Source organism: Thamnophis elegans, chromosome Z, assembly GCF_009769535.1.
Source record: "Thamnophis elegans isolate rThaEle1 chromosome Z, rThaEle1.pri, whole genome shotgun sequence".
NCBI lineage: Eukaryota > Metazoa > Chordata > Lepidosauria > Squamata > Colubridae > Thamnophis > Thamnophis elegans.
The window spans coordinates 116,284,601-116,308,877 of NC_045558.1; the positions used below are offsets into that span (position 1 = coordinate 116,284,601).

General features: G+C 40.8%; 1 protein-coding gene across 1 annotated transcript in view; it reads right to left on the reverse strand.

Annotated features, from left to right (window-relative positions):
* The window catches only part of ATP2A1 (ATPase sarcoplasmic/endoplasmic reticulum Ca2+ transporting 1), a 36,149-nt gene that overhangs the window by 2,008 nt on the left and 9,864 nt on the right, over positions 1 to 24,277 (reverse strand). The window contains exons 6-21 of the mRNA XM_032236253.1: positions 21,646 to 21,726; positions 20,976 to 21,061; positions 19,503 to 19,800; positions 17,736 to 17,902; positions 17,499 to 17,587; positions 15,191 to 15,293; positions 13,566 to 13,697; positions 12,118 to 12,243; positions 11,001 to 11,219; positions 8,574 to 8,909; positions 6,371 to 6,591; positions 5,952 to 6,154; positions 5,206 to 5,291; positions 4,957 to 5,090; positions 3,517 to 3,634; positions 2,535 to 2,652 (exon numbers count right to left, since the gene is read on the reverse strand). Of these exons, the coding sequence (XP_032092144.1) occupies positions 2,535 to 2,652; positions 3,517 to 3,634; positions 4,957 to 5,090; positions 5,206 to 5,291; positions 5,952 to 6,154; positions 6,371 to 6,591; positions 8,574 to 8,909; positions 11,001 to 11,219; positions 12,118 to 12,243; positions 13,566 to 13,697; positions 15,191 to 15,293; positions 17,499 to 17,587; positions 17,736 to 17,902; positions 19,503 to 19,800; positions 20,976 to 21,061; positions 21,646 to 21,726 (2,517 nt within the window). The remainder of the gene's footprint in view (positions 1 to 2,534; positions 2,653 to 3,516; positions 3,635 to 4,956; positions 5,091 to 5,205; positions 5,292 to 5,951; positions 6,155 to 6,370; positions 6,592 to 8,573; positions 8,910 to 11,000; positions 11,220 to 12,117; positions 12,244 to 13,565; positions 13,698 to 15,190; positions 15,294 to 17,498; positions 17,588 to 17,735; positions 17,903 to 19,502; positions 19,801 to 20,975; positions 21,062 to 21,645; positions 21,727 to 24,277) is intronic.

The following is a 24,277-nucleotide window of genomic DNA, read 5'->3' on the forward strand; positions in this document are numbered from 1 at the left end:
AAGATGTTCCTCCAGGGAAGGATCAATAAACTCAGGCAAGTTTTCCTAAGAAATAATTTGTTTCCCTTGCTGAGCTTCCTCTGCAACACAGAAAATGCAGAAGTCATTAGAGGGGGTGATGATGACCATTCATATAGGGGCCAGTTTTAATGTAAAAAAAATTGCTTCCTTTTCTCCTGTAATGTTGGTATGGAAAGTAGAGAAAATAATTTTGACAGAGATATGCTACATCCATTACTAGGGCAAAAAAGGGTGGAACATATTTTAAGTTTAGAAAAGACATGATAACTATCTCTAATAGTTTGTCTTTCCTATAACAGCTGTAGAGAGTATGAGAAATGTCTTTGCAGAAATACAAAAGATCCATCACCAGGGTGATTGGGACGGGTGTGAAAAAGGTTTTAAGTTCACAATGGACAGATATTGGTAGCAGTGCAGACACATTCCTAAATTACTGAACTATAAAGAGGAGGCACAGCACAATCAGACCTGCAGGGTTATGTTATTATAGCCAAAAGTTAATAAAGGTATTTTTTTCCCTTTCTGTGGAGTTGACTTCTGGATTGAGTCTGCCTAGTGGTGCTGACGTCAATCTTGCAAATCTAATTGTCTTGTACTTTCTTTTCTTATAGTTCAGTGAATTAAAGAGGGGTCTGTCTAAACCGCTTTTGAATATTATGTCTTTTGTGAACATAAAATATGTTTCACCCCTTTTTCCCTTAATAATAAATCTTGCATATCTCTGTCAAGGTTATTTTCTCTACTTTCTATAGCAACTGGTATACACTGGTTTATCAGTAAATGCTTGGAATTGTAATTTTGCTTATTTGTGTATCTTGGCACATGAACCAAAGTACCATTTCCAGCATTTCAGTGGACTGAAATAGGAAGCAATCAGCAAAACAGATTATTATTTTAACTTTCCTTCTCCTTCTCTCTTCATCACTAATTCCTTTACATTCAATATTATGTATATAGGTTTCATTAGGGATGAAGCAGAAGGTGAAGAAAGAGAAGGATACACTTTGATTATTCCTATATTCACATTATCTATGTCTACTGTAAGGTAGAATCACCGATAGATCAACCTATTCTGTGAAGATCAGTGGATTAGACATGGTTCTATAGTCTCTGAAATATTTGAAGTTTTCTAAGTAGATATATAAATATTCTTTGGCAGACGTGTTAGTCCCACCATCTTAAAAATGCTCAGTTTGAACCCCTCTTGGAAATTCAGCCTGCTCTGTGGGCATTCAAAACATAACATTTATAGTTGATGTTTATTGAAGTGGCCATGACCATTCCTGTATCCTAACAAGAAGTTGAATTTGTGCAACATGGAATCTTGTATTGATCAGATTACCACCAAACATTTCATGAAGAAATGGTACTCTTGGAATAATTCTCTTTCAGGGAAGGATTTTCTGTCTCTGGCCCTATGAAGCAGGCTCTCTCTCCCCCCATGTAGCTGGCCCTTGGTTTCCTGGACAATGTCACTTGCAGCAAACAGACTGTCCAAGCAAAAAAGAAACATTTTCCCCAGCTCCGCACAGATATTGCCTATTTTCCTGCATAGATCAACAGACAGATATGAAGGAATTGCCAGAGAACAAACAAGGCATGCAATTGAGGGTTGTACAGTAAGATACCTGGGAGGCAGGATACAGGAGAATAGAGGGGGAAGGAGTTTATGCTACAGGATGGAAAGGATAAAAGAAGCCAGAGTTAATAGAGATTAGGAAGGAAGTTCCCAAGAAGAGGAGAATATGATTAGTCTGGATGGAATGAGTAAGTAAAATGAATAAATGAATGATTAGCAATCCATAAAGGAGGGAAAACTCTCTAGAATAAGAGATAGGCAAACAATAGTTTCGTCTCGCTTTTGTTATATCTTATGACACAGAACTCCCAGAGGTGCTTTTTCAAAAGGCAACTGGACTTTGTTTTTCCTTGAAGACATTTTGCTTCTCATCCAAGAAGCTTCTTCAGTTCAGAACTGACGTTGCCTTTGAAAAAGCACTTTTGGGGCAATCATGACCTGGATAATTGAGAATCTCCATAGACATTCAGTCACTTTTGTGCTTCCTCTGGTGCTCCAGATCTACTTTATTGTCAGATCTAAAAAAGTAAAACCAAGGATCCGGGGGACAGGGACGGACAGACTCCACAGCTTTATAAAAGGGACTCTGTCATTGCCTTTATCAGAATTGTAAATCCCTTTGAACTGATATCAGATGCATCTGGATGTGCTCCATGGAGTTCACCAGGAAAGAACCCAAGTGACCAAGGAATCCTATATTTAAAGGTGTGTTCCACTGAATGACTGCAGATGGGAATTCTAGACTAACTGAGGAAATTTCAGAGGAAGGGAGGAAATAATTACAAAGAGAAAGATCAGAAAGGAGGGGACATCCCATTTCTTATCTTCTCCAACTTGGTGATTTTGTTTTCATGGATTCCATCTGAAAAACCCACTTCCAGTAAGAAGGGAAAGGCAAATGACTGGGAAGATAAGGTATGTAAGAGAGACTTACGCTCCAGATAGTTCCGGGCAACGAATTTGAGACATTCATCCAGAAAGATGACGGGCAAGGATATCTTCAACACCACCATCCAGTGATGAAAGTCCAAGTGTGTCAGTTTGAAGATCATCTGGAAAGCACAAGAACAACAATGGAGGCATCAATAAAGAAATGCATGTATTTTCTTCTACCTTTCCACTCATAGTCAGACTATGTACTAAAATAATGTAAATGACAGGCTACATTAGACACAATTGACTGAATCCTGATTAAAAATTGGATTTAATAAACGGGACTTGTTCTTCCCAGCAATTAGGAATGTATAAATCCTTTGATGAAGGAATTCTGGAATGAATGGAAGAACACCTGAAGCATCTCTTTTCAAGCCATTAAAGAAGCTGTTTCTTCTAGACTGAGTCTGCTGCTTTCAGAAGTTACTCTTAGATGTTTCCCTGTGAGTATGGCTGTGCATATGCAGACATGAAGAAGTAGCTAGAAACAGTTTTTGGAACAGCTGAAGAAGCCTGGAAAAGACCTCTCCAGCTAAAAGTACAGTAGAGCAACTGTTTGAATGGTTTTGGAGGGGGGGAGGGGGGACTTAGAGCACCTTGCTGTCCATTCTGAAGTATATTTTTTCAAAGGATTTGCATAATCCTTTTTTTATTTCTGTAGATTTCAGCAAGAAGTGGGAGTGCAATCCTCTAGCCATTTCGGCTATGCCATGCCTCAGATTTGAAGGCAAAAAGGTTCATTGACAGGCATGAATCTAGCACCCATCTACTCTTGCCTAAAACAACTGGCCATGTTGGTCATGTAGCTGTCCTTTTTAGGTGCCACATGATCCTGGAAATGACACAGTTGTTTTAAAGAGCTGAAGAAAAGTCTTGCGTTATTTGTGCCTCTGCAGACTCCATGGCCCCTTTTTACTTTTGAATTCTTTTGAAGTAAAATCCCCCAGCCCTCACTGATCAAAAACATGGTCACTATTACTTACAGGCAGGGGATCAACGTAAAGGATGACAAAATGCAGAGACATGGAGAGGCAGATAGATCCCAGAAGCCAGAAGTTCACCCAGGGAGGCATCCGTACCAAGGACTGGTTCTCTGAAAGGCTATATAGGAGAGAGAAATTGGAAATTAAATCAAAGTTATGATTTCCACTCTGTTTTTGAAATGAGAGCTCCCAGGCTTAAATAACTAGTCAATGCAAATATATAATAGCTAATGACTAGTCCTCTTTAAAAAAATTGAGATATATGAGACGTGAGTAACTTTCCTTTGAGCAAAAGGTTAATTAAATAGATATCTCAGCTCTGCTTGGAAGATCACAATCCTGGGAGTTAACAAATGGGTGCATTTGAGGATTGCAACAAAGTTAAACCACAGTATTGCAATTTGGATGCAGAATTCAATTAGACTACAGACTGAGACTGTAGTTCTCAGACTACATTTCAAATCAACATCTTTAAGACTTTAAAACATGTCATCAGAATGGGAGAGCTAGTGATTGGGGGCACTTGTTCTTTGCCCTTCCTTCTAAACAGTAAAACATGAATTAATTATGCAAATAAGTAGATGTTTTAAATTAAGGATACTTGTCTTTGGAGCATGGCAAAAGTTCTGCTGCACTAACTGGGAAATCACTGCTTTTGTGCTAATTAATCTTGGCATGCTTCAGCAGTCTGCCCTTCTTCTATTGTGAAGACCAGAATGGGACAACTCGCCACAGTTAACTCACCACAGCCAACTCACTGTGGGATAACTCGCTGCAGGATAATTTAACAATTCTATTTAATTATTTAAAATAAAAAAATATTTTAATTTTTGTCATTCACATTTCATTTCTGACCCTCCTTTTGCATCCTTTCTTTAATGATTCTATTCCACTATTTGTTTAATATTACTGTAACTCTTCTCCAGCAGCAAGTTGCCCTGTGGTGAGTTGGCTGTGGTGAGTGGTCCTACAATGAGTTGGTCATGGCAAGTTGGCTACAGCGAGTTGGTTCTGGCAAATTGGTTGTGACAAATTGTCATAGACTCTGTGAAGATATGTCCAATGAGATGTAGGTGACTTACAATGCTATTCTTCAGATATTCCCTGGTTCCCTATATTGTTGTAAAAATTATTCTTACATAATATTTTGCAGTGGCTGGATGTTTTGCATGAAATGTAAGTTAACTTCAAATATAAGATTTTGCACTGCTAAAAAGCTGAACTAAAGTTGAATCTCTAATATTCATTTTTTGTTGGCATGGACTTTGAATTATGTTTACAGAGAACATTAATTGTCCTTCCCCATCATCCTGCACAATTTGGAAAGCTGGAGAAAGCATAAGATTTGCGCAAGGTGGAAACAATGGAGAAATACTAGTGAAAACGTGCAGGGCAGTACCGTGTGTATGAAGCCAAGGCCTTCATCATCCTCCATTTTACCTGTTGAGCGCATTGCACATCTCAATGGTGACCAAGACGGACAAAGCCATGGTCATGGGGACAGAGGACTCAAAGATCTCACAGTCCAAGCCGTCGAAGGAAGGGTGGTCTTCTGTACATTGCATGAAATGGGACTAGGAGAAGAAGAATAGGGAAAAGTGAGATTAACACTGATCTTTTCCGAATTAAAAAATCATTCATTCCTTATACAATACTTGTCTCCCGCAACTTAGAGCAATCAAAACTCACCAACTGATGGTAAGATACTCCAGGTCCATCCTCAGCATATATGAACCACCAGGCAGCAGCCCCAACAGTGGCTGCTCCGACGTATACTGTAGGCAAAACAAAAATGAAAAATTATTGTGAGCAAAGAAAAGGCCAGTGATAGCAGAAAGGGATATCTCCTCAAGATTTTGCTGAGAAACTGGAATGAAAAGGCTGGGTTGGTTAATTCCTTGCATCATGATGGCATAGTGGTTAGAATGCAGTACTTCAGGCTAATTCAGCTCACTGCCAGGAGTTCAATCCTCACTGACTCAAGGTTGACTCAGCCTTCTATCCTTCCAAGGTTGGTAAAATGAAGACCCAGATTGCTGAGGGCAATATACTGACTCTGTAAACCACTTAGAGAGTGCTGCAAAGCCCTGTGAAGCAGTATATAAATCTAAGTGCTATTACTATTATTTATCTAGTGAATGCATATTTTGCCCTAGCCTAATGTTTGCAAACATAATAGTAAGTATGAACAACATGCAACTGACTGAAGAATAAACCAAAGGTAGCCTAATTGTGCCAGGCTGGGTCTTGCAGAAGATTTGTGCTTGCCTGGGATTTTGGAGATGATACAGTTTGCTGAGCTGAGATTACTGTTAGGTCACATAAGACAAGGATGAGGGTGCAGACTTGAATTCACAGTTAGAATATTGGGCCAAAATATATGATATAGGCCCAAAGCTAGACCAAGGCATCAGCTATGGGAGGAAAGCACTTACTTCCAATGGCCATGTAGCGGAAGAAGAGCCAACCGCTAATCAGGGGCTCCTTGGGGCTGCGTGGTGGCCTGTTCATGATGTCCAAATCAGGTGGGTTAAAACCCAAGGCAGTGGCTGGAAGCCCATCTGTCACCAGATTCACCCACAGCAGTTGTACAGGGATCAAGGCTTCAGGGAGACCGAGGGCGGCTGTAAGGAAGATACTGGGGTGGGGAGATGCAGAAAAGAAAGACAAGCATGAGATCAAATAAGTCTCTGGAAGGCAGGAACATGTGACATCACCATCATCACTTGGAGCGGTGGGACAGATCTCCCCACCATAGTTACTCGGTGTTGATTTGTCCCTCTGCAAAACCATTTTCCAGACATCCTGGTTTAGCTTTGAAGCTGGCCAGATGACAGCGTGCAAGGCCCCTTACCAGACAACCTCACCCACGTTAGAGGAGATGAGGTAGCGAATGAATTGTTTCATGTTGTTGTAGATGGCCCGGCCTTCCTCCACCGCAGCCACAATTGTGGAGAAGTTATCATCTGCCAACACCATTTCAGAGGCTGTCTTGGCCACTGCAGTGCCAGAGCCCATGGCAATTCCAATTTCAGCTTTCTTCAGAGCCGGGGCATCATTGACACCATCACCGGTCTATCAGGAGACAGAAAGAGAGAGGAGGGGAGGAAGGAGATAGAAAATTAACTGAGATATAAATAAATAAATATTGGAAAACCTCCAGGTTCCAAAACTGAACAATCCTCCTTGATGGGGGATATGATTCCATCACTAGGTAGTCCTCCATTTAGGAAAAGAACAGAAAAGAGGACATTAAAAACATCTTAAGTGATGTGAGAAGCTACCCACCGCCTAGAAGAATGAAATATTTTAAAAGGCAGAATAAAATATTTCCCCTAAAAGATAAATAAAAATCTTAAGAGAGGCTCAGAGCCCCAGCTCCCTCCTCCCAGCAGATATTTTGTGCTCATTAAAGACTGGGCCAGCCTATCTACAAAACAAAAGACCCTCGACCATTAATCCCATCAGAGTGATGGGATTAAGATATAACCCTCCCGGACATAATAGGATTAACCCACTAGCAGCAGAGCTCACTACATTTAACAATCTCCTAAGGAAATTGCATCAGCCAAACTTCAACCAAGTTTGGATCAAAGGAACTCCTAGGATTTGTACATGGCACTATGGGAGTCCGACAACAGCCAACAGAATACATGTTCTTGTACAGGAACAGGAAGCTCAAGTTCAAAGCCCAAGATAAGGTATAAATACCCCTCACTCTCAACTCCATGTGTTCAGCTGCACCAGAGAACTATGTGCTTGGTGGTTTTGTTTTCTAATTAAACAATTTTTCCAATCAGCCTCCATGTTTCCAGTGTCTTCCTCTCGGCTTGGAACTGAATCCGATGGATATTTCATCCAACAGTGAACAATTCATCAAGGGAATCCCTGAAATGTTCCCTGATGACATCATGCTCCTTCAGAGCTCTTGTTAAAAGTAACAGGGTTATTTTTTTTATTTTTTTAGCATTTATTTTAAATTTTATTTTAATTTAGTTTGATTTGATTCCTGATTCTCCTGAGTCTCCAATGCTTTGCCTCTGTCTGGATTTTTAAAAGTTTGATATAGGAAGGAGACGCGGTCCTCTTTTGTTAATTAATCCTCAGATCAAAAGAGTGAAAAGGGGGAAACATAGAAAGATCTCAAGCCTAAATAGCTGAAATGAAAAGAGATGCTCAATTATTCACCAAATAGTCAATTAGGAAAACAATTTATTCTTTTGCATAGTAAATTTCTGCAGTATCCAATATGAACAGCACGCACTTTGTCAGAGAGAAGTTCCCTGAAGATGGGCTTTTATTCTTTAATGAACATCACGCTATAAACTATCACATAACTTTTACAGGTTGTCTCCAACTTGCAACCATTCTTTCAGTGACCATTTGAAGATGCAACGACACTGAAAACAGTGATTTACGACTGGTCTTCACACTTATGACCATTGTAGCATCCCCATGGTCACATGTTCATAATTTGGGCACTTGGCAACTGGCATATATTTACAACCGTTATGGCTCTCTGTGGTCATATGATCACCATTTGCAAATTCCAACAAGCAAAATCAATGAGGGGGGAGCAGGATTCGCTTAATGACTATGCGATTCACTGAATAACCACAGTGATTCACTTAACAACCATGACATCAAAGGTCTTAAAATCAGGCAAAACTCACTGAACAACAGAAATTCCAGTCCCAATTTGGGTCGTAAATTGAGGAACTACCTGTATTAAATTTCCCTAGTGTCCATTCACTCATCCAGATTTAATGCACAGACCTGCCCATATATCATAATAATCATCATCATCTTTTAACAACCCCATAATTCCTTGTGGAGTGGAGTCTGGGCAACTGAATGGAACTAGCAGAACGTTTAATGGCCGGATGCCCTCTCTGTTGCCAATGCAGAGTTTTATTCAGCAGATATAGTCTCACTGTGCCCAGAGAGAGAAATATCTACCTCCACTTAGGCTCGAACTCTTAATTGTGAGGCGAGAGCTCCACCTCTAGACCACCACACCACTCCTTCCCTGCCCACATATATCCCCATCTATTCACCATGGCAGTGATCTCATCGAAGCTCTGCAGGAACTCCACGATCTTTGACTTGTGCGTGGGCTCAACCCGTGCAAAGCAGCAAGCTCTTTTGCAGGCTTCCCGTTGCTCAGCAGAGGGCAAGTCATCAAACTCCCGGCCGGTGTAGGCCCTGCCGGTCACTTCTTCATTTTCGGTGAAGATGCCAATGCGGCGACAGATGGCAATAGCGGTACCTTTGTTGTCGCCGGTGATCATGATGACGCGGATGCCAGCTTCACGGCACAGTTCAATGGATCCTGAGACTTCTTTGCGGGGAGGATCCAACATTCCTACGCAGCCCACAAAGGTCAGGTCATTCTGCGAAGGTCAGAAAAAAGATTACCAGCCTACTAGCCATCACATCCTTTCACTAGATAACCTCCATCTGGTCTTTATATCAAGTTTATACCATGTCAAAGGTGGGAATCTTTGCAATTAAGATAGATAAAGGCTCAAACTGAATTCTCTGATCACTTTTCCAAAGAGTTATGAAAACATGGATTATTGTAACCCAAATGATGACACATCATGACTTTGTGATTTATGTTACTGATTTTTAATGGTATATTTTATATTGTCATTTGTAAGCTATTGAGTTTCTTTGAATATGGAACAATCTAGAAGCTAAAGTAATGAATAAATAAAGCTTTTTATTGAATAGATCAATTATAATATAGCGGCTTGAGGGGAGAATTGGATAAAAATCTCCACAGAGACAACATTTGTGATGATGGGAAGTTTCTCCCAGACTAACCTAAGTTACAGCTCACTTGTGCATACAGGAGGGGAAAGAGTTTTATATGTTAACTCAAGTTTCTTGGAGAAGAAATAGAGAAAATGAAATAGAGAAGAATTAATAGGAGATAAACCAAGAATAGAGAAAAGTACAAAGTGGCTGGTTCCCACTTTATTGTTCATACAATGCCCTGAACCAAAATATCAATGCCAAATTTTATTTTGGTGCCTTATATCACCTAGTGCAGGGGTCAGCAACCTTAAACACTCAAAGAGCCACAAAGGTCTTAACTAGAAGCCCCCCATTTAATTCTGGAGCTGACCAGAAGTCCAGTTCCCCCACCATAGAGTCTCCTCCTAGCACGGCATCCTTTTTCCTCTACCTGTCCTAACTGAAAGCCCTATCAATTGTACAGCTGACCGTCAATAGGAAGTTGCAGCAGAAGGATGAAAGAGCCACATGTAGCTCCAGAGCCACAGGTTACTGACCCTTGACCTAGTGTGACTTCAAAAACAGGATGTATGGTTCAGTGGCTTGTATGAACTAGGTAATGGTGATTTATTCAGTAAACCATGGTTAAACACACTATGGTTTAACATACAGTTGGATGAGCATATTGCTTATATGTCTGATACGTGGCTTGTCCTCTTGTCCTTCAGTGTTCTCAAGGAAGCAGAGGCTGTGATGAAGGAATTACTCTCGTATGGCTAAACATAAAGCAATTGCCTTCCATTTTTGCCACCAGGATTTTGGTGTAACTTTAAAGATCATGGACCAGGCCATTCCCACACTCCATAATCAAGCTATATAGTATCTAAAGTCAATCAATATGTTTTTTCCTCAGCTGCAAAGCATGCATTTCCCTTTATGCACACTTGCACATGTGAAAAAAAAAGATAATCCACACATTTAAATTGCTATATTGTCTTAAGATGCATTTACTGAGCTTTATATTTCATACTGCCCTGAAAATAGTGTTTAATTCAGTTTCATCATTTCTTTCACAAGAGAGCCCTGCACCTGGGAGTTTTTGCTAACTTTTTAAAATTCTCAGATCAGCATTCAGGGGAGAAGTCTCTTACAAAAGGAAAGAAGAAAATAAATTAAACGGCATTTCAGGGCAGTATGAAATATAAAGCTCAGCAAGTAAGGGACTAGGTGGCTCAGTGGCTAAGATGCTGAGCTTGTCAATCAGAAAGGTCGGCAGTTCGGTGGTTCGAATCGCTAGCGCCGCTTAATGGAGTGAGCTTGTTACTTGTCACAGCTTCTGCCAACCTAGCAGTTCAAAAGCACGTAAAAATGCAAGTAGAAAAATAGGAACCACCTTCGGTGGGAAGGTAACAGTGTTCTGTGCGCCTTCGCCATTTAGTCATGCCAGCCACATGACCACGGAGATGTCTTCGGACAGCTTTGAAACGGAGATGAGCACCATTCGCTAGAGTCGGGAATAACTAGCACATATGTGTGAAGGGATCCTTTACCTTTACCTTAAGTACATTTTAAGACACTATAGTAATTTAAAATGCGCACATAATCTTCAAAGTAAAGAGTATTTAGAATATTGTAAAAATGTTGTATCCAACCTTGGCGACTTTAAGACATGTGCACTTCAATTCTGGGAAGTCCACAAGCCAAGCTTTCATTAATCATCTACCACTAGTGGTAAGCTTTACCTCATAATCAACAAATTTGGTGGAATCTTCTAGATTCATGTCTTCTCTCTTTGGTGGGGTGTCACGAGTAGCCAACGCCAAGCAACGGAGTGTATCCCGTCCTGTGCCCCACTCTTTGATGACGCCCAATATGTGTTCCTTAACAAAGGATGTGAGGGGAACGCGTGTGGTGCCCACACGGACATAGTTACAGCGGTCAATCACACCCTCGGGGGCACCCTATGAAGACACAACAAAAATAACAAGCATTGTCACTTGTGGAGAAAGTGGGCAGAATAGCACGCAATGTGACTACATAAGTATCTGGATCAGGTCATAAAGCTTCAGCCTGGAAGTTCTCTTTCCTTTATGCGGAAGAGTAAGTGGTAGACATAGTCATGTAAAGGTCCATCATTGAACTATATGTCTGCTGAAGGAGGTTCAGATAACTGAAAGTCTATCCATTATTTCCCCCCTTTCCTCCAATAGGAGAACATTTACAAAAATAAGAACAAAACTAGCTACAAAAAAGAAGAGAGGACCTCGTCTTCTCCCTGATACAATGGTTCACGGAAAGATTCCAGGCTAAGTTGGTTACCAAGCTAAGTTCCACCTGAACAGCTACCATTTGTATATATCAGGTAGTCCTCAACTTACGACCACAATTGAGCACAAAATTTCTGTTGCTAAGCGAGGCAGTTGTTAAGTAAGTTTTGCCCCATTTTACAACATTTCTTGCCACCATTCACTGCAATCATTAAGTTAGTAACACGGTTGTTAAGTGAATTTGGCTTTCCCTCTAACTTTGCTTGTCAGAAGGACGCAAAACGTGATCACTCGTGACTCTGGGACACAGCAACAGTCATAAATATGAACCAGTTGCCAAGCATCCAAATTCTGATCACGTGACCTAGGGTATGCTGCAACAGTCATAAGTGTGAAAAAGGTTGTAAATCATTTTTTTCCCCAGTGCTATTGTAACTTTAAACAGTCACTAAACAGATGTTTGTAAATCAAGGGCTACCTTTGGAAAAATGAACTAGAAAAAAATAATTAAACTTAGAATAGATACAGAGAGTGAATTCCTATTTCCCCTTGTGGGTCACTGAGATGGGCCACAAAGAAGCCTACTACCAACCTTGACAAACATCTTGTTACCAACAGCAGCCCTGGAAGCTTTGGCTGGAGAGCAATAGACAGACATGGACTTCCTATCACGAGAGAACTCCAGGGTGAATTCCTTCTTCATGAGTTGTTTGATCACCTGAACAAATGCAAAGCAGAGGGAGAAAAGGAGAGTTAAATCTTACTTTGCTTCACAAAGAACCACAGCAAATGAACGACATGAATCCAAACAATTGATCCTCCAAATATACTAGTCTTGGTTTCCAATATTACCGCAATGCAGATGGCATGGCCATCTCTGGAAAGCATGTAATGTGAGAATAATCATCTTTTTTGAGCCTCAGAAGAGACTCAAATATACTGAAGAAGGCCATCAGAGGATGGCTCTTAAGATTATTATTTTTTTTGCAAGGAAACAAATAGATTTTTCAGTACCACAACACGCAAAACAGATTATTCAGGGTTGACTCAGCCTTCCATCCTTCCGAGGTGGGTAAAATGAGGACCCAGATTGTTGGGGGCAATATGCTGACTCTCTGTAAACCGCTTAGAGAGGCCTGAAGGCCTATGAAGTGGTATATAAGTCTACTGCTATTGCTATTATTCAATAAAATATCAGCTTCCAGGTGATGCTACATGTCTACAGCAGCTAAAATAGCAAAAGGCCAGTGGTAATAACTAAGCCACCAATAATTTGGAATAATTTGGAATTGTAAGCCACCCAGAATTATCAATTGAGATGGAGGGATGTAGATAGTTAGATAGATAGATAGATAGATAGATAGATAGATAGATAGATAGATAGATAGATAGATAGATAGATTATAGCATCATCTTTCATAGACTATAATGTAGTTCATCAAACCTACTGCTGTGATGTCCGTTACAAGGCAGAATTGGAAAATTACAAAAAAGGGGGGATAAATGGTACTTGGCTGAGTTATATCTCCAGAGAATCAACTCCCTCCTTCCCCCCACAGCAAGCCCCTAACCCAAACACAATTCTACTATTGTATTCCTCCTGTGCTCCACTGAACAGTGCTTCTGCATTCCAAAACAGTTCCACAGTAGACCATGGGGGAATCTTGAGAACCTCAATATAAACAATAAATATTGTAGCATGAAAACACATTGCATGAACTTTACAGTGGAGGTGGACATGGCACCACTCAGTGACCAAGAAATATAAGACTTTATATGGTGGAATCTGGCACTAAGTTGCAGGAGGAAGGAATGGAGACCACTTAGTCATTGGTATGAAGAAAGAGATCGAAGAAGGAATTCTCCCTAAATCTTCACAGTATTTATCTGATAGTAATACAGAGTGTGCTTTAGTCTGGCAAGATTCTGCCTATACTCAAACAACAAAGAAACTACTTTGAGAAGTTAATCATGGCGGGCTTGGTCCCCTGTGCCAGGCACTCTAATAAGAGTCAATTCCTGGAAGAAACATGTACTTACTGAGTTGCAGGCATTGGCACGGTCCACCTTGCTGATATTTCGTACATCTGTGTTGAAGACATTCATCTTTTCAACCAAGCAGGTAAGGGCTGTTTCAGTGGCCTCACCAACCTTCTCATATACACCTTTGGACTGGGAAAGGGAAGAATCAGAGATAATGAGATATGAGAAAAGAAGAGTGTTGGGGAGAGAGTATTCAAACTCACAATATTATATTACTGTGACTATATAATAAAATAAATTAGCATTCATACTTTGGTTTTCTAGTCTGATCTACCTCAAAGGACTAACTCTTATTCCCAAGGCTGTTCTGCAGGCTTATAACTAGTCTCTGGTATTGTTGCTATTGTTTGTGCCTTCAAATTAGTCTTTACTCCTGGCAAGTACCGTATCTGGATTGGTCCAGGCAGATATTTGGGGACTTTTTCAGAAGTGATTTCATGTTGTCTTCTTCCTAAGGCAAAGACTGGCTCCAAGTCACCCAGATGGCTTTGTATCTAAGGTAGGATTCAAATTCCTGGTTTCTAGACCACTACTTTTAAGCAATACTCCAAACTGGCTGTCTGCCTAAAGTAATGATCACTGGTGCACATAGCACAATTTTATCAGCCCTGTGAGAAAAGAAACCATCAATAACGAATTTTGCCCTCAACATCTGACCATATCTCCAGAGATACAAAAAACAGGAGGATATTTGGACCTCCTTTTATTCCAGGTATCCCTGCATTTAAGGTTTAACAGTCATTTACTCAGCTCCAATGAACCTGCCAACTCTAATTTGGAGAATTTTGGAATCTATTCCTACTAGAAGTGTTGTGGCCTACCAGTGGCCAGTGGAGCTGGTGGAAGACTCAGACAGTGAGGAGTTGGGGAGGAACATGGGCCAGTCCTGGAGCCTGGGGAAGGCTCTGACGAATGCTCTGCATTGGAGGCAGAGAGACGCCCAGAGCCGTATGCCAGTTATCAGCTGCCTTCGGAGTCAGACACAAGTGGGGCAGAAGAACAGCTGAGCCTGTTCCCAGTGCAGAGCTGCCAGGAGAAGGGAACAACTAAGGAACAAGGGTTGACTCAGGAGTAAAGTCATGTGTGGACGGTAAATGGCCCCTCCCATAGGGAATAAAGAGGAATGAAAGGGGAGGGGAGTTTGCAGGAGACAATTAGTTCAATTCAATAGGGTGAAGATCTGTTCCTGACTTCTTGCCAAATATTGTCTGCTACAGAGTGGTGTTTGGAAGATATCGGCCTGGCAGCTCTTCAAGCCTGATAAAGGTCTGTTGTTGTGAAATCTCCTGAAAGACTTTGCTGGAGAGGAATTCACTTTAAACTAAATAAAAGGGGTTTTATCGGGATTAGGAATCGGCTTTGTGCTTTTGGGAAGCCTAGGTCAGAACAAGAGCATTGTCCAGTACTACATACAATTCTTCTGGATGCCAGGTCAAAATCTTTATATTGCCTTTTAAGAGTTTTTAGACTCCAAAGAATTTTTTTTTAATTTTCATCTTTTTTGCTTTTGGTTAGTTAAATGATGAATTATTTGGTTTTGTTTTGTTTTGGAATTGGCCACACATATCCCTTAATGAACAATTGGTGAGAAGTGGATGATGAAGCCAAAGAGAAGCATTCACCTCATTGAAATCCAGCGAAGAGTCATTGCAAAGGGCACAAATAGTGGCCAGTTCAACGAGACCATCATATTGTCCAGTTTTGACTTGTTTGTCATTCTTAAATCTGCATATGCAAAAAAGTAAAAAAAAATGTATTCATTTTATTTATATAGCCCATGCATGTGATTCCCATCTCATAAAAAGTGACTCTGGCAGCGTACAGCAAAGAGATAAAGCAATAAACATCTTAGAAACAACCATTATTTAAAAGTGTAAAAAACATGAGGCACATAAGTTATTAAATTAGTAAGGGGATCAGTGGTGGGATTCAATAGCAATAGCAGTAGACTTATATACCGCTTCATAGGGCTTTCAGCCCTCTCTAAGCGGTTTACAGAGAGTCAGCATATTGCCCCCAACAATCCGGGTCCTCATTTTACCCACCTCGGAAGGATGGAAGGCTGAGTCAACCCTGAGCCAGTGAGATTTGAACCGCTGAACTGCTGATCTAGCAGTAGCCTGCAGTGCTGCATTTAACCACTGCGCCACCTTGGCTCTAAAAAATTTTCTACCAGTTGTTTGGGTGTGGCTTGGTGAGTGTGGCAGGGGAAAGATACTGCAAAATCTCCACTCCCTCCCAATCAGCTGGGACTCGGAAGGCAGAGAATAGATGGGGTTGGAGCCAGTCTGAGGTGGTGTTTATTGATTCTCCAAACTACTCAAAATTTCCACTGCCGGTTCTCCAGAACTGGTCAGAACCTGCTGAATATCACCTCTGAAGGGGATCCCCTGCAGAGATCATGACATAGCTAGGCCTCACGAGACTTCTGAAAAATAAGTAAGGATAGAGCTGACTTCAGTTCAGGGGTGAAGAATGTTCCAGGAGGTGGCCTGCCTCATCACGCCCACCAAGTATAGCAGATGGAACCCACAGCATGCCTCTTCTGCCAGATCTTACGGGATGAGCAGATGTAATTGGGAAATTGCGGTCCTTCAAATAACCCATCCTTATGCAATGAAGGGCTTTAAAGGTCAAAACTGGGACCTTGAATCACACCCAGAAGCAAATTGGCAACCAGTGCAGCCTGTGAAGGACCTCCTGTCCTAGAAACATATGTAACTGCTGGTGCAAAACCCCTTTTAGTTAGCCAGTGCAACAGTACTACAGAAACCATGTTTCAAGTATTACAAAGTCCATCCTGTGTGGCCCGCACTGCCCGCATTGCTGCATCTTTCACTAGTTGAAGCTTCTGGATACTCTTCAAGGGCAGTCCCATGTAGAGTGCATTACAATATTCCAATTGGAAGGTGACTAGGGCTTGAGGGACAGTGAGCAGAGTCCCCCCTCATCCAGGAACAGACTCAACTGGCACATAACACAAACCTGTTATTGCAAAGGCCCTCCTAGCTGTGAATATTTTAAGCAAATTGTGAGTCCAGGATAACACTATATTGTGCACAGTGTTTATCTGGGATAACAGACCCTATCTAGCACCAAGGATAGCATATCCTGTTTCCCTGAAAATAAGATCTTCCCGGATAATAAGCCCAATCAGGCTTTTGAATGCATGTGCTAAAATAAGCCCTCCCCGAAAATATTGCAACACAGCAGCAGCCATGAGGTGACCACGCTCGCTGCCTCTTGCACCTCAAAAATAATAAGACTTCCCCATAAATAAGGTTATTTCTGGGGTCAAAAGAAAATAACACACTGCCTTATTTTTGGGGAAACACGGTAGTCCTGCAACTTGTATGGCCCTAAACTCAAAGCTACACAGTCTTGCCAGAATTCAGCTGAACCTATTGCTTCCCACTCCCATAGCCTCCGGGCACTGGGATAGGATGCCCATGGCATTGCTTAATTCAGCAGTGGCCGAGATATATAATTAGAAGGAACATAGATTGTTTCTGTGAATTATGGGAGAAGCAAAACAACAGCTAAGAAATCAAAGCATCTGGAATTTCTGGAAGAATAAATACCATATCAAGGCAGAATATGATTTATTCAGTTTTGATCTAGTATTTTGTGTGAAACTAGCCATTATAATTTCAAACCATAATAATCCATAAATTATGTGTTGGTGAGTCCAATCATTTCAACTTAAGAAAACCATAGTTGAAGCAAAACATTATTTAGCATAACATAAAAACTAAAGTATTAGCTTTGTTATTAAAAAATCAGAGTCTATCTATCTATCTATCTATCTATCTATCTATCTATCTATCTATCTATCTATCTATCTATCTATCTATCTATCTATCTATCTATCTAGGCTTAGGCTATCAGGTTTAAAATTTGGCTTTGTTTAGAGTTCACATTTGTACTTACACTTCTCCTTCGGGGGCGTAGGTGGAACCAGTGATGTTGAATTCATTCAAGGCGCAAAAATCTCCCTCTATTTTGTCCACAACAAACATCTAGAGAAAGAGAGGAATGAATGAATGAATGAAGGAAGGAAGGAAGGAAGGAAGGAAGGAAGGAAGGGGATTTCAATAAGAATGAAGATGAGATGCCCAAAAGAGAGACTCTAGATGAGAAAAATGCTGGCATCCACCTTCAGCTCACCTTGCAAACCGACATTTGGTTGGTAGTCAGGGTGCCAGTTTTGTCGGAACAGATGACGGAGGTGCAGCCCAAGGTCTCCACTGAGGGCAGGCTTCTGACAATGGCATTTTTCTTGGCCATACGGCGAGTCCCCAGAGCTAGACAGGTCGTGATGACAGCGGGAAGGCCTGAGGAGGAAGAAAAGGAAGGAGCAAAAAAATAAGCTTAGGGAATTCATGTCCCATTCAAACGAATACACTTGGATGACACTTTTTTGGCCCTTACTACCTATAATTATACTTCTTTTTCAGATATCATTGAGAAACTCACATTATTAGATTCCAATTTGTGACAAAGAATGCTAAGACTGTAATGAGAAATATAACAGTGTGTCATAGCCCAATAGTGTAGGAAATACTTTGGATCTGAACAGCCTCGAAAATCTCAGAGTGACAACATTGTAGTAAGTAGAAGGACTAGAAAAAAGGTCATAATTCTGTTCTCTGTGTTGAAAGGCCAAGTGATACAACATTACTGTAGTCAAAACACCAGAAGCCTAGCTTGGAGGGAGTGGGGGGCGAGGCAGGTAGATACATTTGCATTTTAAGAAACACCCTCCTCTCCGTCAGTCTTCCAAAATGGCTGCCATGGTGGGACTGGGTAGTTAGAACAAACCAAAGTACCAGAAAGCAAGCCTGCAAGATGATTGTAACTCCTTTCACCTCTAGGATGCTCTGTGCTATCTTGGTTGATTTGGCTTTTCTACTGGCAGTCCGTGACTTGCAACCACAAGTGAGCCCAAAATTTTTGTTGCTGAGTGAGGCCTGCGTTAAGTGCGGTTTGCCCCATTTTGCGACCTTACTTGCCACAGTTGTTAAATGAATTGCAGTTGTTAAGTTAGTTACATGGTTATTAAGTGAATCTGGCATCCCCATGGACTTTGCTTGTCAGAAAGTCGCAAAAAGGGGATCACATGACCCCAGGACACTGCAACTGTCATAAATTTGAATCAGTTGCCAAGCATTTGAATTTTGACCACGGGGATGCTGCAATGGTTGCAAGTGTGAAAAACAGTCATAAGTCACTTTTTTTTCAGTGCTGCTGTAACTTTGAACAGTCATTAAACAAACTGTTGTAAGTTGAGAACTGCCTATATTAGAAAGGTGGGCATCTTTTATTTAGCTATTAAATTAGTAACACAGTTGCTACGTTTATCTGGTTTCCTACTGACTTTGCTAGTCAGAAGGTTGCAAAAGGTAATCACCTGACCCAATGACACTCCAACTATCATAACTATGAGTCAGTTGCCAAGTATCTGAATTTTGACCATGGGGATTCTGCAACAGTCATAGTGTGGAAAATGGTCATGTCATTTTTTTCAGTTTGATTGTAACTTTGAATGATCATTAAGTGAACTGTTGTAAGTCAAGGACTACCTGTATATTATAAATTCAGCCACCTAAATTTGTAAAACAGTATTTATAGCTTAGCATTATGTATAACTAGAGTACAGCAAGCCAACATGCAACAATGAGAGTTTGCACAAAGTGTAAATCCTGTCACAGATAACTTAACGCTTTGCAAGAGTATGGGTTAATATCTAAAGGGCTAGACTCCAACTCCTTCAGATCTTTTCCAGAGTTCAGTGCACCATATGTACAGTGCAGAAGAAAATGAAATCACAAAAATACGATGGCAGCAAAAGCTATTTAAAGAAAGAAAGAAATTTGCCAGCATTCATTAAGCCTGGACAGGTGGTTGTGGGAACCTGGAATGGCCTCAACCGACCTTCTGGGATGGCAGCCACAGCGAGGGCAACAGCAATCTTGAAGTAGTAGATGGCGCCACGGATCCAGGAGCCTCCGTGTATGGGGTCGTTGAAATGCCCAATGTTGATGAGCCAGACAGCCACGCAGATGAGGGAAATGACTTTGGACAGCTGCTCACCAAACTCATCCAGTTTCTGCTGTAATGGCGTCTTCTCTTGCTCTGTGGCCGCCATTTCATCGCGGATCTTACCAATTTCAGTGCCCACACCTGTGGCGATGACGATACCAACAGCTTTGCCAGCACCAATGTTGGTACCCTGGAGTGAGTTTGAAGACGAAGAGGAATAGGAACAAGATGGATTAAAATCAACAAAGGAAAGTGGCACGCAATATGGATGGGCAAAACTAAGTTATTTTAGATAAAGAAGGCTGTAAATATGGCTATGTACAATCTTGCATAAGTACATTGTTTTCTTAAAATTTCTTTAAACTCTAAGTTCTCTAGTCCTCATGGCAGTATAAAGAACATGCCTGCGCTACATCTATAGCATGTTCATTCTCTATCTGCAAAAAAAAAAAAAAATGGCTTGCACTATTATTTAGTCCCCAACCCATCGGTCTGTGGATTGGCACCAGGTCGCAGTATACTAGAAACCGGGCCAAACAAAAGGGCCACTTGTTGGGCCACACAACAAGTGAAGCCCCATCTGCTGGATGTAGGCAGCACACAAAATCACACTCCCTCCAATCTACAGAAAAACCTCTCTCCACAGAACCAGTCCCTGGTGCCCAAAAGGTCGGAGGCCATTGGTTTTGGCCATTGTTGAAATTACTTCTCATGACGGCCACGAAACTCCCATCCCATCACCTATTCCAAGAACCATGTGCACACCTTCTGGGGTGAGGTTTTAGAATGCTGCTAAATTCTTAATGAAGAAGCAAAAATAAGCAAATAACAGTACATTTTCTTAAAATTTGCAAAATCAGCTCTTGCAAAGATAAAAGGAAAAAGAAAAATCAGCAGATCAGCAGATTCAGTTGCAGCAGAGATTACTGAATCATAGGAGGATCTGAAGGACAGATCATCTTGGATACAATCTTTCTGTGTGGTCACTTAGAGTCAATACTGATTGATGACATATGGTCAATAATTTGATTACTTTACACTTGCCATGTCTCTCTAGTTGTATCTGACTTGCAATCATATTCAATTTTTTGGGCTATATCATATCACACTTTCTGACAGTCATATGTTATTAATAGGAAGGATAAAATTATGGAATTTACAAGCAGGTCGTTTTGCCCCGATCTCCCCAGTTACCTATAGGTGAAATAAAATGTAATATCAATTTGCATTGTTGCTTGAGAGAGCAGGGAAAGCAGGGAAAAGCAAATAAAATGATGTCACTTAATTGTCCCAAAAGTGTTTTTTCCAGGGACAAAAAGATGCATCATGAGACTTTACATCTTCAGCCCTGCCAATAATACTCACAGAAAACAGCATGTTCTTCTTGTCCTGATTTACAGCCCGGGGATCTGGGACAGGATCAGTATGTTTGATCACAGAGACAGATTCACCTGGGTGGAGATATAAAGGGTTAGATCATTTGCTTCATACAAAACAGGGTCAGGATGGCCTGACTAACCAATTTCATTGTATACATGATGTACAATGACAATAAAGGCTATACTATAACTATGACTGAATGCAAGTATTGCATATTGCATAGATCAGAGGTCTTCAAACTTGGCAACTTTAAGACTTGTGGACTTCAACTCCCAGAATTCTCCAGCCAGCATAGCTGGCTAATGAATTCTGGAAGTTGGAGTCTACATACAGTATCTTTAATTAGCCAAGGTTGAAACAACATCAGTATAGATCATACTCAAATCATACCTATAGCAATGATTTTCTGAGGCATGTTTTCCCAACCACAGGTTTATCCATAGAGTCTATGATCTCTATTTGGTTCTATCCTTCCCCTTTGCAAAGTGGTTTAAAATATATGTTCTTCTCCAGGTCTTCGCTGATTGACTGAGATTTAAAAACATCGTCTCTGTTGTTATTTCCTCTTTCTCCCTTTTGTTTTAACCCCCCCCCCCCAAATTATCTTATGGGCAGAATTTATTTATTGCTAACGTATTGTGTATGAGTTCCTTACCTGTCAGAATAGACTGGTCCACACGCAGAGTGGTGGATTTGATGGAAATGATGCGGATATCAGCTGGAACTTTGTCACCAACTGGGGAACAAAAAAAGAATAACTTCCAGTTTTAGCCATAGAACAGCCACTATTGTTTGATGTAAACAATATAAAACACCTGCTATTGACTATAAGCTAAGTCAGGGCTAAGTAAACCACAATTTTCTGAATTAATCCAATTTTCTGGGCTAGCATAACTTAACCAGGTCAAATAAAAATAGTAGCATAGGAACAATATACTAAGCTTGTGTAATTTTTCACCTTAGATTGTTCCTTCAGATTTAGCATGTTGTGAAAAACCCAATCCATTTAGTTAATTTACAGATCGGTATACTATGTAAACTCAGAAAATAGGTTAATTCCCTAACCAGATTTTGTATATAGTATATGTCCAATCACTGGGTCACAAAATAACCCTATTGAGTTTTCACAACAAATTGACTTCAGCCTATTTATGTATTATGTGAACACAACCAAAATCATCACCTGGACTAATAGATGTCCAGTAGATGTTTCAGTGATGTCACTCACTTCATGATGTCATTGTACAAATGCCATAATTTGTGTCAGTCATATTATGATGCAAATGGCCTATAGCAGGGGTGTCGAACTCACGACGACACATCAGCGGCACGTGACGTATCGTAACTTTCCCCCCCTTCACTGAAATGGGAGTGGGTGCTGCATCTGACCCACAGCACATGATGCACCTGACCCACAGGCCGTGAGTTTGACGTCTCTGGCATATAGTTTCTAAAGTGTGACAATTGTATGGCAACATCATGAAGCATGTGATGTCAATTGCTCAACCTACAAGTCATTGCACTAGAAATTATGATAAGGAAGTTGTACAAAGTTTTCCTCCACTGTGAACCAAGGTATTGGCAGCCCTTCCCGTAGGCAAAAAAAAAGAGTTTGTCTCAGGCCATGATGCATTCAGTTCCTTTCTGTCAAAGAAGAAGGTTTATTCCAGGCTATGTGTCTGCCTTAGTAGACACCTGTCCTCAGATGAAATTCAATTTCCAATCCAGATGGTTTCTAAGGCATGCAAGCTACCTTATCTTCTGCTTCAGACAGCAGAATGTCTTGGGTCAGAAAGGCTACAGATCCATTGACCCAAGTTCTATATTAAGGAAAGAAAAGAGGTTTGGCATCCACTGGAGGGCAGTAGAAGACAGTAACAAATCTGAAAACTTTATGGACAGACTATCGAACAACTCAAGTTACCCAGGATCATCAGAATGGTGTTTTTTTTTTTACAGTCTAGATCAGTGTTTCTCAACCTTTGCAGATTTAAGATATGTGGACTCAGCTCCCAGAATTTCCCAATCAGCAATTCTAGGAGTTAAAAGTCTACATATCTTAAAATTGTTAGGGTCAAGAAACATTGGCATAAAGACAAAGAACATTATTTGTACAGAACTGAAGGTAGCTTAAATAACAAAAATTTCTTACTGGGGTCAAATTTTGAAGCAGGAATTTCAGTGGATGAAATGTCCTATATAGATTAAATCGCACTCCTATTTGTTTTCTACAACATTACATTTCAGAAATAAATATACTACTATTTATGGCAAAAACAACATGCAACCAATTGGAGCAACTGAAATCAGAAGAGTGAAAATGTTCATCTGCATTTATGTAAATCCCTCCCATTTAGCATTTAAATATAGTTTTTGAGGTTTAATTCCTGTGGTGATAAAATTCTTCCATTGAGAAAAATCCAATTTCTCCCCGTTCAATCAGAAATAATTTTGGGATTCGTTGACTCCATTCCTCTTCAAGATGTTCTCTGGTTTTCTTTTTTTTAATTAAGTCATTTGCCCACAGTTAGTTCAGGTGGGCATCCTCAGTCTCTCACCTTTATATTCTCCTCAGAGAATCCCTCCCAGCTAAGCTATTTAGCAAACCCAAACCTATGCCATACTAAAGCCATTTATGAGACTCTGCCCAGTTACCAGATACCTGTTCATACTTACTGCATATGCACCTTAAATTAATAAATATTGCTCAGAAATGCAGAGGAAAAACTTTAAAAATCCCTGTTTTCCTCAGAAGTGGGCAATCATCAAGGAAATGCTTTGGGTATGTCAGGATTGAAGAATGTAGGATGCAGATGGGGTGGAAGTGATTATTATTATTATTATTTGCTTTGTTTCTAAGGTAGCCAGAGACAGCATCCCAGTGTGGATTTCTCCTTTGCTTGTCCCTCTTTCATCTGACAAGGCACAGTAACCGTAGATGTCCCCATGCACCCCAGCTCGCTTTTCCACCAGCGCATTAAGTCTCCCTCCCTCCCCCCCTCTCTCCCTCCCTCCCTCCATCCCTCCCTCTCTCTCTCTCCCTCCTTGCCTGCCTCATCACATTCCCGAGGCACCACCAGCTGCCTGCCAGTGTCCATACAAGGCAAAGCTGGTTGCTCTGCACTATCCATTGCTCCACTGCCTTCTCTTCTTCAAGGAGATGGAGAGGTCATGGCTTCCCTAGGCAGGGAGGGGAACTCAGGCCAGGCCAGTCTAGGAGAAAGGTGGCAACAACTATGTTTCTACATCCCCAAAGTGATGCTAAAGTTGCTTGGCCAGTAACATTT